Source organism: Petaurus breviceps, unplaced genomic scaffold, assembly GCF_028583685.1.
Source record: "Petaurus breviceps papuanus isolate PSGF00001 unplaced genomic scaffold, PetGlider_PUasm1.0 90897, whole genome shotgun sequence".
In the NCBI taxonomy this organism is placed as follows: Eukaryota; Metazoa; Chordata; class Mammalia; order Diprotodontia; family Petauridae; genus Petaurus; species Petaurus breviceps.
The window spans coordinates 1,329,930-1,342,357 of record NW_027187374.1 but is presented as its reverse complement, the minus strand read 5'-3'; the positions used below and the strand labels follow the sequence as shown (position 1 = coordinate 1,342,357).

Here is a 12,428-nt window from a genome sequence, read left to right as displayed (position 1 = left end):
AAGGGTGATGTAAGTTATACACCTGAATAAAATTACTTTGGAGCAGAGGAAGCCATAGTGAGAGACTTGAGGCAGGAAGACCAAGTAAGAGATTAACAGAATAATCTAGGTGGAAGGTGATAAAGCCTAGAACTAAATTGGTAGCTCTGACAGTAAAGGGTGCAAAACAAGAAAGGCTATGAAGATATAGAGGGAAATATTTGATTTGGTTATTTGAGCTGCCGTAGAGTCCATGAAAATGCTAAGATTAGGAGTTTAGGACATTTGGAATGAGGGAAAGTGAGGATAGAGTGCAAAATAATGCTTTTTTTTTTTTTGGTCTTTTTGGAGGGGGAAAGGCAGAGCAATTGGGGTTGACTTGCCCAAGGTCACACAGCTAGTAACAATAACGAATTCTAGAACTGGAAAGATGGTGGAACCTTGGCAAAAATAGGTAAGTTTGTAATTCTGGGGTGCTTGGGAAAACTATCAATTCCTTATGCTTGTGACTTAGTTATCAAATGTATTGTCACCTATGTCTTCTTGTATTTTTATTTGTTAAATATTTCCCAATTACATTTAATGAGGTTCCCCCAGCACTGGGGCTGTTTGACACATCCTCAGGACAAAGCAGAGCAGACCAGCGCCTTGGGATGGCGACTAGGCTGGGGGGAGGGTGGGTAAAGGCTGAGTTCTTTCACTGCTCCCCCCCAAAAGGCTGGCCAAGGGAGAATGCAAGTGACGGAGGCTGAGACGAGGCAGGGGGCGCTCCACCAGCGCAAAGACCAGTGCACACACTGGTCCTTAAAACCAACTAATTAATTTCGGAGTCAGGGCGTACGAGGGGTCTTGGAGGGATCGGGGGCGGGGAGCTTCATGTCCGAGTCCTGCCCCAGATTCTTCACAACTTCAGCTTCCCTCGCCGGTACTCTCACTGCCTTCCTCCCAGGGAGATCGGAAGCGCTTTATCAACCTCCGTATGGCCCAACAAGAACGTACGCCCATCTAAGGCCCGTTTCCAGGGGTTTCCGAAAAACCCAAACTCAGCCCAAACCAGAACAACACGAACCCCGGATTTCCTAACTCTTCCTCGTGACTGCTAGGGAGCGGACGAAACCAACAGTTGAAGTTTAGGGGGGAGGCCCCGAGGGATGAGACGGCGCCTCCGCAGCGGGTGGGACACAGCTCACAGCCAAGTGGATTCCTGCCTCGGTTTCCTCTCCTTCTTTCCTCTCCCTGGGAGCTTCTCCTGGTGCGTCACGATTCTTCTCTGCAGCCGTCACATCTTTGCCTTTTGTCCCCCTTTTGGAGGCAATGGAACAGGCAGGTCACGTGACGGGACGGGGCTCGTGACCGCGGCATCTCTCAGATGTTGCTCCTGGGTCCATCCCTCACTGTGTGTCTGCCCCCTACCTTGCCTGGGTCCATCCCTAACTGTGTGTCTGCCCCCTACCTTGCCAGGATGATGTGCGGAGGAGTTTCGGCCGCCAAACCGGCCACGGCTGAAACGCAGCAGATCGCGGACAAGGTAAGAGCTGCGACCGGAGCCTGTCGGACCCTCGCTGCCGAGGAGGTGGGTGTGTGGCTGCTGCCCGCCCGCACTGCCCTGCCTTCATCTCCCATCCGAGGAGGGAGGCTTTCGGGTGGGGAAGACTCCGCCGAGGGTCCCTTCCGTCTCCAAATCTGAGACTCTCCCGTAGATAGGGACCAGAAGGAGCTCAACTCTGCATTTATTAAGCGCCTACTGTGTGTGAGAGAGACATTTTGGGAATACCAAAATGAAAAATGAAACTTCCTGCTTTGTCCGAAGCCAAGCCTTATTGACGAGCCACGCCTAGGACTGAGATTTAGAGCTGGGAATGACCCCGGAATTAGCATGTCCAGTGGTCTCCAAAAAGTCCCACAAGTCGTAGGGCAGTTTAAGCTTTAATAACTTAAGTGATAATTTGACCTATCCCTGTTAGACTTTTTTCTTGTATGTTCGAATCAAAAGTTTTTTGTGGGGAGCTCTCTTCAAGAATAAGGTGACAAATGGAGTCCTTAATGAGGATTAATGAGCAGGTTAAAGTTTTTATAAAGTTAAAAAATCTAGGGTGATGTGTGTGTACACACATATCACAATGGGTGGAATTATAGAGTTATGTTGAATTTTGGTAAGAAAAAATTAATATTTAAAAAATATAGTTAACCTTTCAAAGTTTTTGTAAGTTTGAGGCTAAAGTTATTAAAACTTAAAACTGCACTAAGTTTTGGGCCATGCTGTACTTGTTCCTTGCAAGGTGAGAGAGGAAGGAATCATTGTAAAGTTTTCACATTTAACTATAGCAAAATGAGACGCTTCTCATCTTGACTCATCTTGTCCCTTTTTTTTTAAACCAGATGTTTCCAAGCTATTTTTGGTTTTTATGGGAAGTGTTAGTAATGACTAGATCTTATGATAACCAGATTACAGGGAATAACCATGCAACCTCTATAAAATAAAACTTATTCAAAGTCTTTTTTCCCCCTTCTCTCATCAGTAGAAAACAGGAGAAAACATCCTTGATATCAATGTTGTTTTCTTTTTTAAAGTACATTTTGTTGATTCCTTTGGTCTTTACATCACAGTCATTTTCCACCTCTGCTCTCTTGTAGCAAAGAAAAATAATTAAAACAAGCTTAGTGACCATACCTAACAATGTACACAAAAATCTCTTCTAGTCGTTCCCTTCATCCCTGTCATGAGGAAAAAGCTATATTCCCTGGGGCCTTCTTTTCTTTAGTTTTTCTATTACTTTAAGTTCAACTTTTTCATAAAGATTTTTTCATTTAATTGTTGTAGTTATTGTGTGTATTGTTCTGTTGTACTTATTTCGCTCTGCATCAGTTCAAATATGCTTTGCGGTGTTTCTCTGGATTCCTTGTCATTTCTTATTCTGTAATTCACATACCATCCTTTTTTCTGTTATACCCTAGTTGATAGGTTTGTGCTTGGTTTTTAACTTTTTACTGCTATGAATGTTGTCAACTGGGCTGATCCTGACTCTAACCTGTAAGTGGCCTGAGCTGAACAGAACAGGCTAGAGCCAAGAGAGTACGTACGGAATCAAAAAAGGATTTATATGCTGGGACCCCACCCCTAGTGAGGGGACCCAAGGCAGTGGGGCTGAACCTTGATTTATTTACATGTTGCTAGACAAAAGAGTCAAACAGTGTAGTGTAGGAATAGTGGTGAAGCAGAACAGCAACAATGAGGCCAGGTTATCTAGTGACAAAGTGTTATCATAGCAGGGCTTCTTGTGTGGGCCTGTTGGTAATTGCTTTAGCTCAGATCATCAGTTCTAGAAGGTAATTACACACAAAGGATTGTCGTTATGCCAAGTTCAGGGCATAGCTTGCTTGCTGGACCTGGACTCTGGAAAACAAGGTGTCTCCTAATAGTATCTTGACGATATTTTGGCCTTTATTGGGGCCTTGTTTCTGTCTTTGACTTCCCTGGAATATATCCTGGGTCAGGGAAGTTTTGTCTCTTTTCTTGCACAATTACAAATTAGAACCCAAAGCAGATAGACCACTTCATGTCTGTCAGTGTGCCTCACTAACCAAGACCATTAGATATTTTTTAATAACTATTAGATAATTTATAAAAATTTATAAAATTAGATAATTTAGCTAATTTTTAATTTGCATGGTGTAAGTGAAACCTCAGCTGTTTTGATTTGCATTTCTCTTTCATTTAGAACAAACATGGTATCAAACTCAAATAGAAACAAGGGCCACTAAAGGGTACATATTATTTTGTTTTTGGAGGTGGGGGAAGGCAAGGCAGTTGGGGTTGAGTGACCTGCCCAAGGTTACACAGTTAGTAAGTTTCCAGTGTCTAAGGCCGGATTTAAACTCAGGTCCTCCTGAATCTAGGGCCAGTGCTCTATTCACTGAGCCATCTTGTTGCCCCATATTATATTTTTGGAAATTTGTTAACTACTTCCTAATTACATTTTACTAATTATTATTACCCACTTCAATACCCCTGATATAGTGGATCAGCCTCTAAGCCTTATTTTGAAAATATTTTGTTCATATACTTTGACCACTTATGTATTGAGGAATGACTCTTAATGTAATACATTTTTTATCCATTTTCTGTTTGTTTTGGATAGCAGACCTTTATTGGTGTTAATTGTGAAAAAAAGCTTTTTAAATTGTATATACTTGTGGCGGCCAGGTGGCTCATCGAGTAAGAGCACGGGCCTCGGTGTCTGGATGACCTGGGGATTGAATCCAGGCTCAGATACTTAGCACCATACCCAGAAATAACTGGCCATGTAACCTTGAGCAAGTTACTTAACCCCAATTGCTTTAAAAAAAAATTGTACATACTTAAAGTTGTCAGTATTCTCTTTTATAATTTCTGACCCTTGTTTGGTTAGGAATTTTCTACCACTAATCATAAATATAAAAAATTCTATGTTCTTTCCTAGAGTTAATTGTTCTATTTATTTACTTTTTTGTTTTTTGGAGGGCAGTTGGGGTTAAGTGACTTGCCCAATGTCACATGGCTAGTCTTTGTGTTAAGGGACTGAGGCTGGATGTGAACTCAGGTCCTCCTGACTCTAGGTGCTCTATTCACTGCGCCACCTAGTGGCCCCTATTTAATTTATTTTTAAGATATGACTACTCCACCTATATTTAAAGGTTAAGATGATTACTGTAAATGGCTCCAAATCTCATCATCAAAATATATACATTTATCACTTGGATTCAGTTGTGTTTTTCCTTCTGTTCTAATTATTCAAACACATTTTTTGGTTTGTTCTTTATTCCTCAGGTAAAGGCACAGCTTGAAGAGAAAGAAAATAGGAAGTTTCCAGTCTTTAAGACTGTAGAATTTAAAAGTCAATTGGTTGCTGGAGTAAACCACTTCATTAAGGTACAGTGCAGAAGACAGTGAATCTCTGACCTGAAACTGTTATTTTAGGTGCCTTCATGAATACTTTTTAGTTAATTGTGAAAAATGCTAGTAAACTAAGGGGCAGGCAGAGGTGACTGTTTTTTGTTTCTTTAACTAGATTAAATACTCCATAAATACTGCACAGCAAAATTAGTTACAAAGCAACAAAAGCATTGGTGGGAGGTGGGGAGAGACAACTGGGACATAAACTAATCCTACCCTACCCCAAAAACCTAAGGGGTGGAGAAGAATTTTGAGGCAGGGTGTGAAGATCAGTCTTTGCCTTTGAAGCAAAGAAATAAAAGGAAGAGTAGTGGGAATGATCATTTCCCTTCAAACTTCTCGTCCTCCCCCAAAAAGAAAAAAAGGAAAAATCTTGGAGCTTTGTAATTATAAATTGGGTAATTTCTGATTATAGTACCAGTACAGTAACTAACCTGTAAGTTACTGTCATACACATCCTTTGGTTTGTTCACTTGTATCTGTGTTGTGGTTCAGCCATTTCAGTTCAGCCATTACCCCATTAGGGACCTCTTGGCAAAGATACTGGAGATATTTGCTATCTCCTTCATCACTTGTCTCTATACAAGTCATATTTAGTCTAAATAGAACAAAATATATTGTTTAATCTCCAACTGTCCTTTATTTTATTTTTGTTTCTTAGGTTCATGTTGGTGAAGAGGAATTTATTCATTTGCGAGTGTTTGAAAGTCTCCCTCATGAAAACAAGCCATTACTTCTATCCAGTTACCAAACCAACAAAACTAAGAATGACGAATTGGTCTATTTTTAATGTACCATTTTGAATAATGGCCTTATATGAGTTACATTATATACATCATTTGGGCAGGTATTAAAATTTTGAACAATAAAAGAAATCTGATATTATTTAATAAGTAGCTTTCTGTTTTCTAACTCTGACCACAGATCATTTCTTTGGTAATCAGTGATCTACAAGTACACTGAACTTATGTAGTGGTACAGCTAGGCCTTCTCTGGGCCTCGGTTTCTATAGTTCAACCTTTCAGTTTGTAAAAGATCGATAACATTTCTTAGAAGAACATGCTGGAGAACTAATCTTTACTTTTTGACTGGGGTGATTATGAAGTTCATAGATTTAGAGATAATCTGGTTAACCCCTTTATTTTCAAATGAGGAATCTGAGGCCTGGAGAAATTAAACAACTTGTATAATTCCATACACCTAATAAAGTAGCAGTAGTGGCTCTAAATCCAGTGCTCTTCCCACTACATAGCCATGTGCTGATGTTTTTGATCCAGGTAGGCACCCTGCAGGGGACCTGCATATCTCTTGGCATTAATTATATCCATGCCTAATTGTTTGTTTGTTTTTTTCAGTCGCCCACATTGAGATTTTCATCTTTAACAGAGGAAAGCTTTTGCAGGCTCCTCTTTGTGAACAACCACTTATTTCACCATCTTTTTCCTGCTTGCTGAAATGGTGTGAAAAGACTTTCCTTCTTTCCCTCTACCCTGCAGAGTTGCCCCTGGACACAATTGACCCCGGCTTTGCTAGCACAACTTCTTGGCCACCTAAGAGCAAAAAGTTCTAGCTACACATAGTCTAGGCCCCTTGGATGTGGTAGATTTCTGAAAACCATACAAATCACAGTGTCCTTCATTATATATCTGGTCGTGGTGACCAGACTTCTTTCTATATGGTTATGTATTCAGAAGAACTAAGTACCCCAGTATCTTTGTTGCATACCCCTGCTGTTTAGGATAAAGTTAACCTCCTTTTTCAAACTGTTCAATGACTCAAGTGCCTCGTTTTGTCTCAGTATCAAACCCTCAACTAAGGAATGCTGGCATAATACACCCAACAGATGGGCTAGTGTGTTGTCAAAATACTAGGAGACCCACTGTTTTCCAGAGGTAAGACCCAGCTAGCAAGCTGTGTCCTGAGTTTGGCATAAAAACTTTGTGCTCTCTTTGGCAAAATCATATAATTATTGTATTGTTTTGACCAGCGCCAAGTGTTCTACAAGCAACTGCCGTATCCATGTTCTCATCATGAAGCCCTTCTATGAATCAAACTTGTCTGGTTGCCATCACCCGTCATCGTCAGGGTTCCAGCTCACTTCATAGCCATTGGTATGAGTATCAAGGTTTAGCCACACTAAAGTGGGTCCCCCTACTAGAAGTGGGGCCCCATTACATGTATCTAATTTGCCTCCTTGCTTATTTTCCTCACTTTGAAATTAAACTTGTTTGATTCCTGACTGTCCTGTCTCTAGTCTGCTCTGTTTGACTCTAGCCATCCACAGGTTAGAGGCTGTTTTGGGCTAGTTGACAGGGTTTTGGTATTATCTCATTAGATCTACCACAGTATTGTCAGGCAGCTATAATCTTTTGCCTTACATTGTGATCATGGACCAAGACATATTAGGCTTAAAATATCATACAGAAGTGCAAAATGTCATGGAATTGCAATGTACTTCTAGAGTATCTAAGACACCATCCCTGACAAGTTGTTATGGCATGCATTTGAAACTCCATTTCTGGCATTTTACTGCCTTCCCAGGAAGCTCATTTATTAAGTTTTTCCTTATGCAAGGGAACATTTACTGTCTGTAATTCCCATCCATTGATAGAACGTAAGCTCTCTAAGGGAAAGGGTTATCTCTAACTAAAGTATTTGTATCACTAATGTTTAGCATAAAATAGAGGTTTATTAAATCATTGATTGATTGATCCCAGTTTTGCCATCTAGGTCCAAACAAAATAAGGCCATCTTCTACATGCCAGTTCTTCAAGTACGTGAAGCGCCTAGGTTGCCTGATGGATTGAAAAATGGGCTTGGAATAGGGAAGACTTAAGTCCTCCCTCAGTTCCCTGTAATTTGGGGAAAATCACTTAACCTGCTTGTCTCATTTATAAAAGCACCCACCTCCCAGAGTGGTTGTGAGGATAAAATGAGATATATGTAAGTTGCTTTGCAAACCTATATAAATGGTAGCTTAATAATAAAGAGATTCGGGCTTGGAGAAATTGGAGCTGTGTCTTTTTAAAATTTAATAACAAAAGCATTTTATTCTTCCCCTTCCACTGAAAAAAAGGAAAATGAAACAAAACAAAAACCTTGTTAGAAATTCTTGCATTGGCTGTGATCAATTAATTGTCTCACTCTGCACTTTGAGCCCATCACTTCTATTAGGGGGGTGGGTATCGCTTCATCATCGTATCTGGGGTCATGGCTGGTTTTTCAGAGTTTTTTGTCATTTTCCATTTTTGTCATCTTTGTTAATATGATGGATATTAGATAAAACATCAGAGTTGTTTGAATTTGCATTTCTGTTGTTAGTGATTTGGAGCTTTTTTATATGGCTATTGAGAATTTAGTACTTTGAAAACCACCTGTCCATATCTTTTGACCATTTATGAGCTGGAGAATAGATTTTATTCCTATAAATTTATTCAGTTCTTTATGTATCTTGGAAATGAGACTCTTATCAGAGAAGCTTGGCTGCAAAGACTCTTCATATTCCAAACCTTTCGATCCCTCAGTGTAGAAGCTGCCAGATCCTGGGTTATCCTGATTGTGTTTCCACAATATTTAAATTGTTTCTTCCTGGCTGCTTGTAATATACTCTCTTTAATCTGGGAATTCTGGAACCTGGCTATAATATTCCTAGGAGTTTTCTTTTGGGGATCTTTTTCAGGAGGTGATCGGTGGATTCTTTCAACCTCTGTTTTGCCCTCTGCTTCTAAAACATGCAAAGACTTTTCTCCAGTTAATAGTTTCCCTTCTAATTTTAGCTGGATTGGTGTTTTGGTGGAGGTTTTTTTTTTTTTTGGAGGGGGGAGAGCAGGGCAATTGGAGTTGACTTGCCCAAGGTCACATGGCTAGTAAGTGTCAAGTGTCTGAGGCTGGATTTGAACTCAAGGCCTCCTGACTCCAGGGTTGGTACTCTATTCACTGTGCCACCTAGCCACCTGGTGTTTTTTTTTTTTAATGCAAAAGCTTAATTTTATATAATTAAAATTGTATACATTATAATCTGATCCTCCCTTGTTTGGTCATGAAGTTTTTCCTTTATCTGAAGTCTTAAAAGTTAATTTTCTTTCTCTTATGAATTATTTATGATGTCACTGTGTCTAAAGCTTATCTTGATATGCAGTATGAAATAAATGTTGGTCTCTATCTTTTTTGAGGTGATCCATGTCTTTTGTAACACAAAAGTTTTGTGTCCAGCCAGATCCCTTAAAACTGAGTTTGTGTCATTTGTAAATTAAGATGATAATGCTTGTAGTATTATTAGCTCAAGCCTACTGCACAGCTATGTCATGAGAGTAAAATGAGCACAACACACAAAATCACATAATTATATATCATAATTATGTATAGTAGAAAATATATAAAATGTTTTGCAAACTACTTGAAAGTAATACATAAATGTGATAGTTATTACTTCTAAGTAAGTATTACTTGGTATGTAGTCAGAAGAATAAAATACTTAGTGGGTACATGGTGGCTAGCTGCCACTGATTCTCATGCCACATCATGAATGAAATGCTCTACTTTGTTAATGCTATCTTTAAAATGTGCACAAAACTAAATACGGTTTATGGTTTTTAAAAAAAAATTTATTTCCCCCCCAATTACATGTAAAAACAACTTTTAATTAAGATTTTTTTAGTTCCAAATTCTATCCTTCTCTCCCTGAGATGGGAAGCAATCTGATATAGGTTATACATGTGCAATTGTGTAAAATGTTTCCATATTAGTCATTTTGTGCAAGAAGACTAGAATAAAAATGGAAGAAATAAAGAGAAAAATATAGTTATCTCTTCCACATTGTGGGGATTTAGGGATGCTGGCGCCTTCATGATCTGGAAAATTCACATAAAATTTTTTGGCCCTCTCTTACCAGAGAAGAAGTGTGAATTTTTTTTATGGGGTATTTACCTTACTGTAAAGTTTGGGTTAAGTATTTGGTCATAGGTTTTGCATTATTGACTGATCTTCATGTGTCATCTACAGCTTCTGTAAAACTCCCCCCAAATTCCCATTTAATTTCTTATGCTGACCTGTGATATATCAAAACTGTGATGGGGAAAGTAGTTATGTGGAAGGGATAACTGTGGGATGATTCAGTCTATTCAGACAAAAGACGTTCTCTTTCTGGATGCAGGTAGTAATTTTCATCATAAAGCCTTGGATCACTGTATTGCTGAGAATGAGTCATTCACAGTTCATCATTACAATATTTCTGTTATTGTGTACAATGTTCTCCTGGTTCCGCTCACTTCACTTTGTATCAGTTTATGTTAATCCTTCCAAGTTTTTCTGAAATCATCCTGCTTGTCATTTCTTATAGCCCAATGCTATTCCATTACCACATATACCGCAATTTTTTTCAGCCATTCCCCAATTGATGGGCATTCTATCATATTCCACCTCTTAGCTACCACAAAAAGAGTGGCTATAAACATTTTGGTACAAATAGGTCCTTTCCCTTTTTAAAAATCTCTTTGGGATACAGAACTATTGCTGTATCAAAGGGTATACACAGTTGTATAGCCCCTTGGGCAGTTCCAAATTGCTCTCCAAAATGGATCAGTTTTCTACTCCATCAACAATGCATTAAAGTCTTAAGTTTTCCCACATCCCCTCCAATATTTATTATTTTCCTTTTTTATCATATTAGCCAATCTGATAGGTGTGAGGTAATAGAGTTGTTTTAATTTGCATCTCTAATCAATAGTGATTTAGAACATTTTTCAAAAAACTATAGATAACTGATTTCTTTGTCTGAAAACTGCCTATACATATCCTTTAACTATAAGTTGGAGAATGATTTGTATTCTAATAAATTTGACTCATTTCTCTATATATTTGAGAAATGAAGCCTTTTTCAGAAATACTTGCTATAAATTTTTTTTCCAGTTTTCTGCTTTTCTAATTTTGGTTGAATTAGTTTTATTTGTGCAAAAACATTTTAATTTTATATAATCAAATAGATCCATTTTATATTTTGTAATGCACTTTATATCTTTAGTCCTAAATTCTTCCCTTATCTGTAGATTTGACAGGTAAACTATTCTGTGCTCTCCTAATTTGCTTATGGTATCACCATTTATGTCTAACTCCATTTTATGCATATCCATTAGGACCTTATCTTGGTATACAGTGTGAGATGTTGGTCTATATCGAGTTTCTGACATACTATTTTCCAGTTTTCTCGGCATTTTTTTTGTCAAATAATGAGTTTTTGTCTCAAAGCTTGGATCTTTGGGCTTATCAAACACTAGATTACTATGATAATTTACTACAATGTATTATGTACCTAATCTATTCCACTGATCCCCACCACTTTATTTCTTAGCCAGTACCAGATTGTTTCAGTTATTACCACTTTATAGTACAGTTTGAGATCTGGCCAACTTCCTTCACCTTTTATTTCATTGATTCCATTGATATTCTTTTATTATTTTTTCTAGCTCTATAAAATAATTGTTTCATAGATTTATTGGTATGGCACTGAATAAGATTAATTTAGGTAGAATTATAATTCTTATGTTGGTTTAGCCTATGCAAGAGCAATTTTTCTTGCTTTTCAAAATCCTTTTGAAGCTCTTCTAGTTCTTTTTAAGCCTGAGACCAATTTACATTTTTCTTTGTGGCTTCACATGTAGCCACTGTTGTTCTCTGTACCTCGATCCTCCCTGTCACCATAATAGCGTTCTATAGTTAAGTACTTTTAAAATTTTGTTTTGTTTTTGCTTGCTTTTTTTCTGTCTATTTTGTGACTGTGCTGGGCTCTGTTCCTGCATTGTTCTGAGCTTCTTTTTGCTGGACTAACAGCTTTGCTTGTACTGGGGGTGGGACCTTCCTGCTGGCCTCCCCCAAGGGCAGGGCTTTGCTGCTGACCAGCCCCAGGCTTAGGATCTTGCTACTGGCTGGCGCCATGAGCAGGATTTTGCTACAAGTCAGCAAGGGGAGTGGGATCTCACTGGTGGCCTGCATTGTAGGTAGGTGTAGCAGCAAGCACCCCAGTGTCCCCAAGGTGCCTGCTCACACAGGTTCTTGGATCTGCTTTGTTAAAGGAAAGCAACTCAAAATGGGTTAACAAGCTTACTTTAATCAGTCAGACCATATATCATTTACCTTGTTCAGGGCAAAAAGGTCAGCACCCTGAACCTCAAAATATACAGGCATAATTATCAAGACAGAAACATCAAGTAGACAGATTTCCAAACTGTCCAACCATTACATCCATACCCAGTCAACATCTGGGTTTCCACATTCTGGGTTTTTCAAAGCCGGGGGACTCTCAACAACGGCTTCCCAGAATTCAGATCAAATCACAAAACACTTCTCAAAGTGAGTCCCAAAACAAAGCTACACATCAGGGCTTATATAGCCTTCTCCTGGCTCAGAGAATGTAACAACCTTATTGACCCACTGGCCAATCAAAAAGTATCTACTGAAAAACAACCCTCCCCCCCCCCCAGGCTTCTGGTGCACTTTAGCCTAGGGGCAGGGAAGATCTTTA

The 12,428-nt window shown here is 39.0% G+C and overlaps 1 protein-coding gene across 2 annotated transcripts; it reads left to right on the top strand.

Annotated features, from left to right (window-relative positions):
- The first annotated feature begins 1,288 nt into the window (after positions 1-1,288).
- On the top strand, positions 1,289-5,805 carry CSTB (cystatin B). Of its 2 annotated transcripts, none has more exons than XM_069074836.1 (3): positions 1,289-1,552; positions 4,787-4,888; positions 5,574-5,805. In XM_069074836.1, the coding sequence occupies exons 1-3, from the start codon at positions 1,349-1,351 to the stop codon at positions 5,700-5,702; spliced, it is 435 nt and encodes a 144-aa protein (XP_068930937.1). In that variant the 5' UTR covers positions 1,289-1,348; the 3' UTR covers positions 5,703-5,805. The 2 variants fall into 2 exon arrangements, with proteins under 2 accessions (XP_068930937.1, XP_068930938.1); XM_069074837.1 differs by having other exon boundaries at positions 1,297-1,507.
- Positions 5,806-12,428: the final 6,623 nt, after the last annotated feature.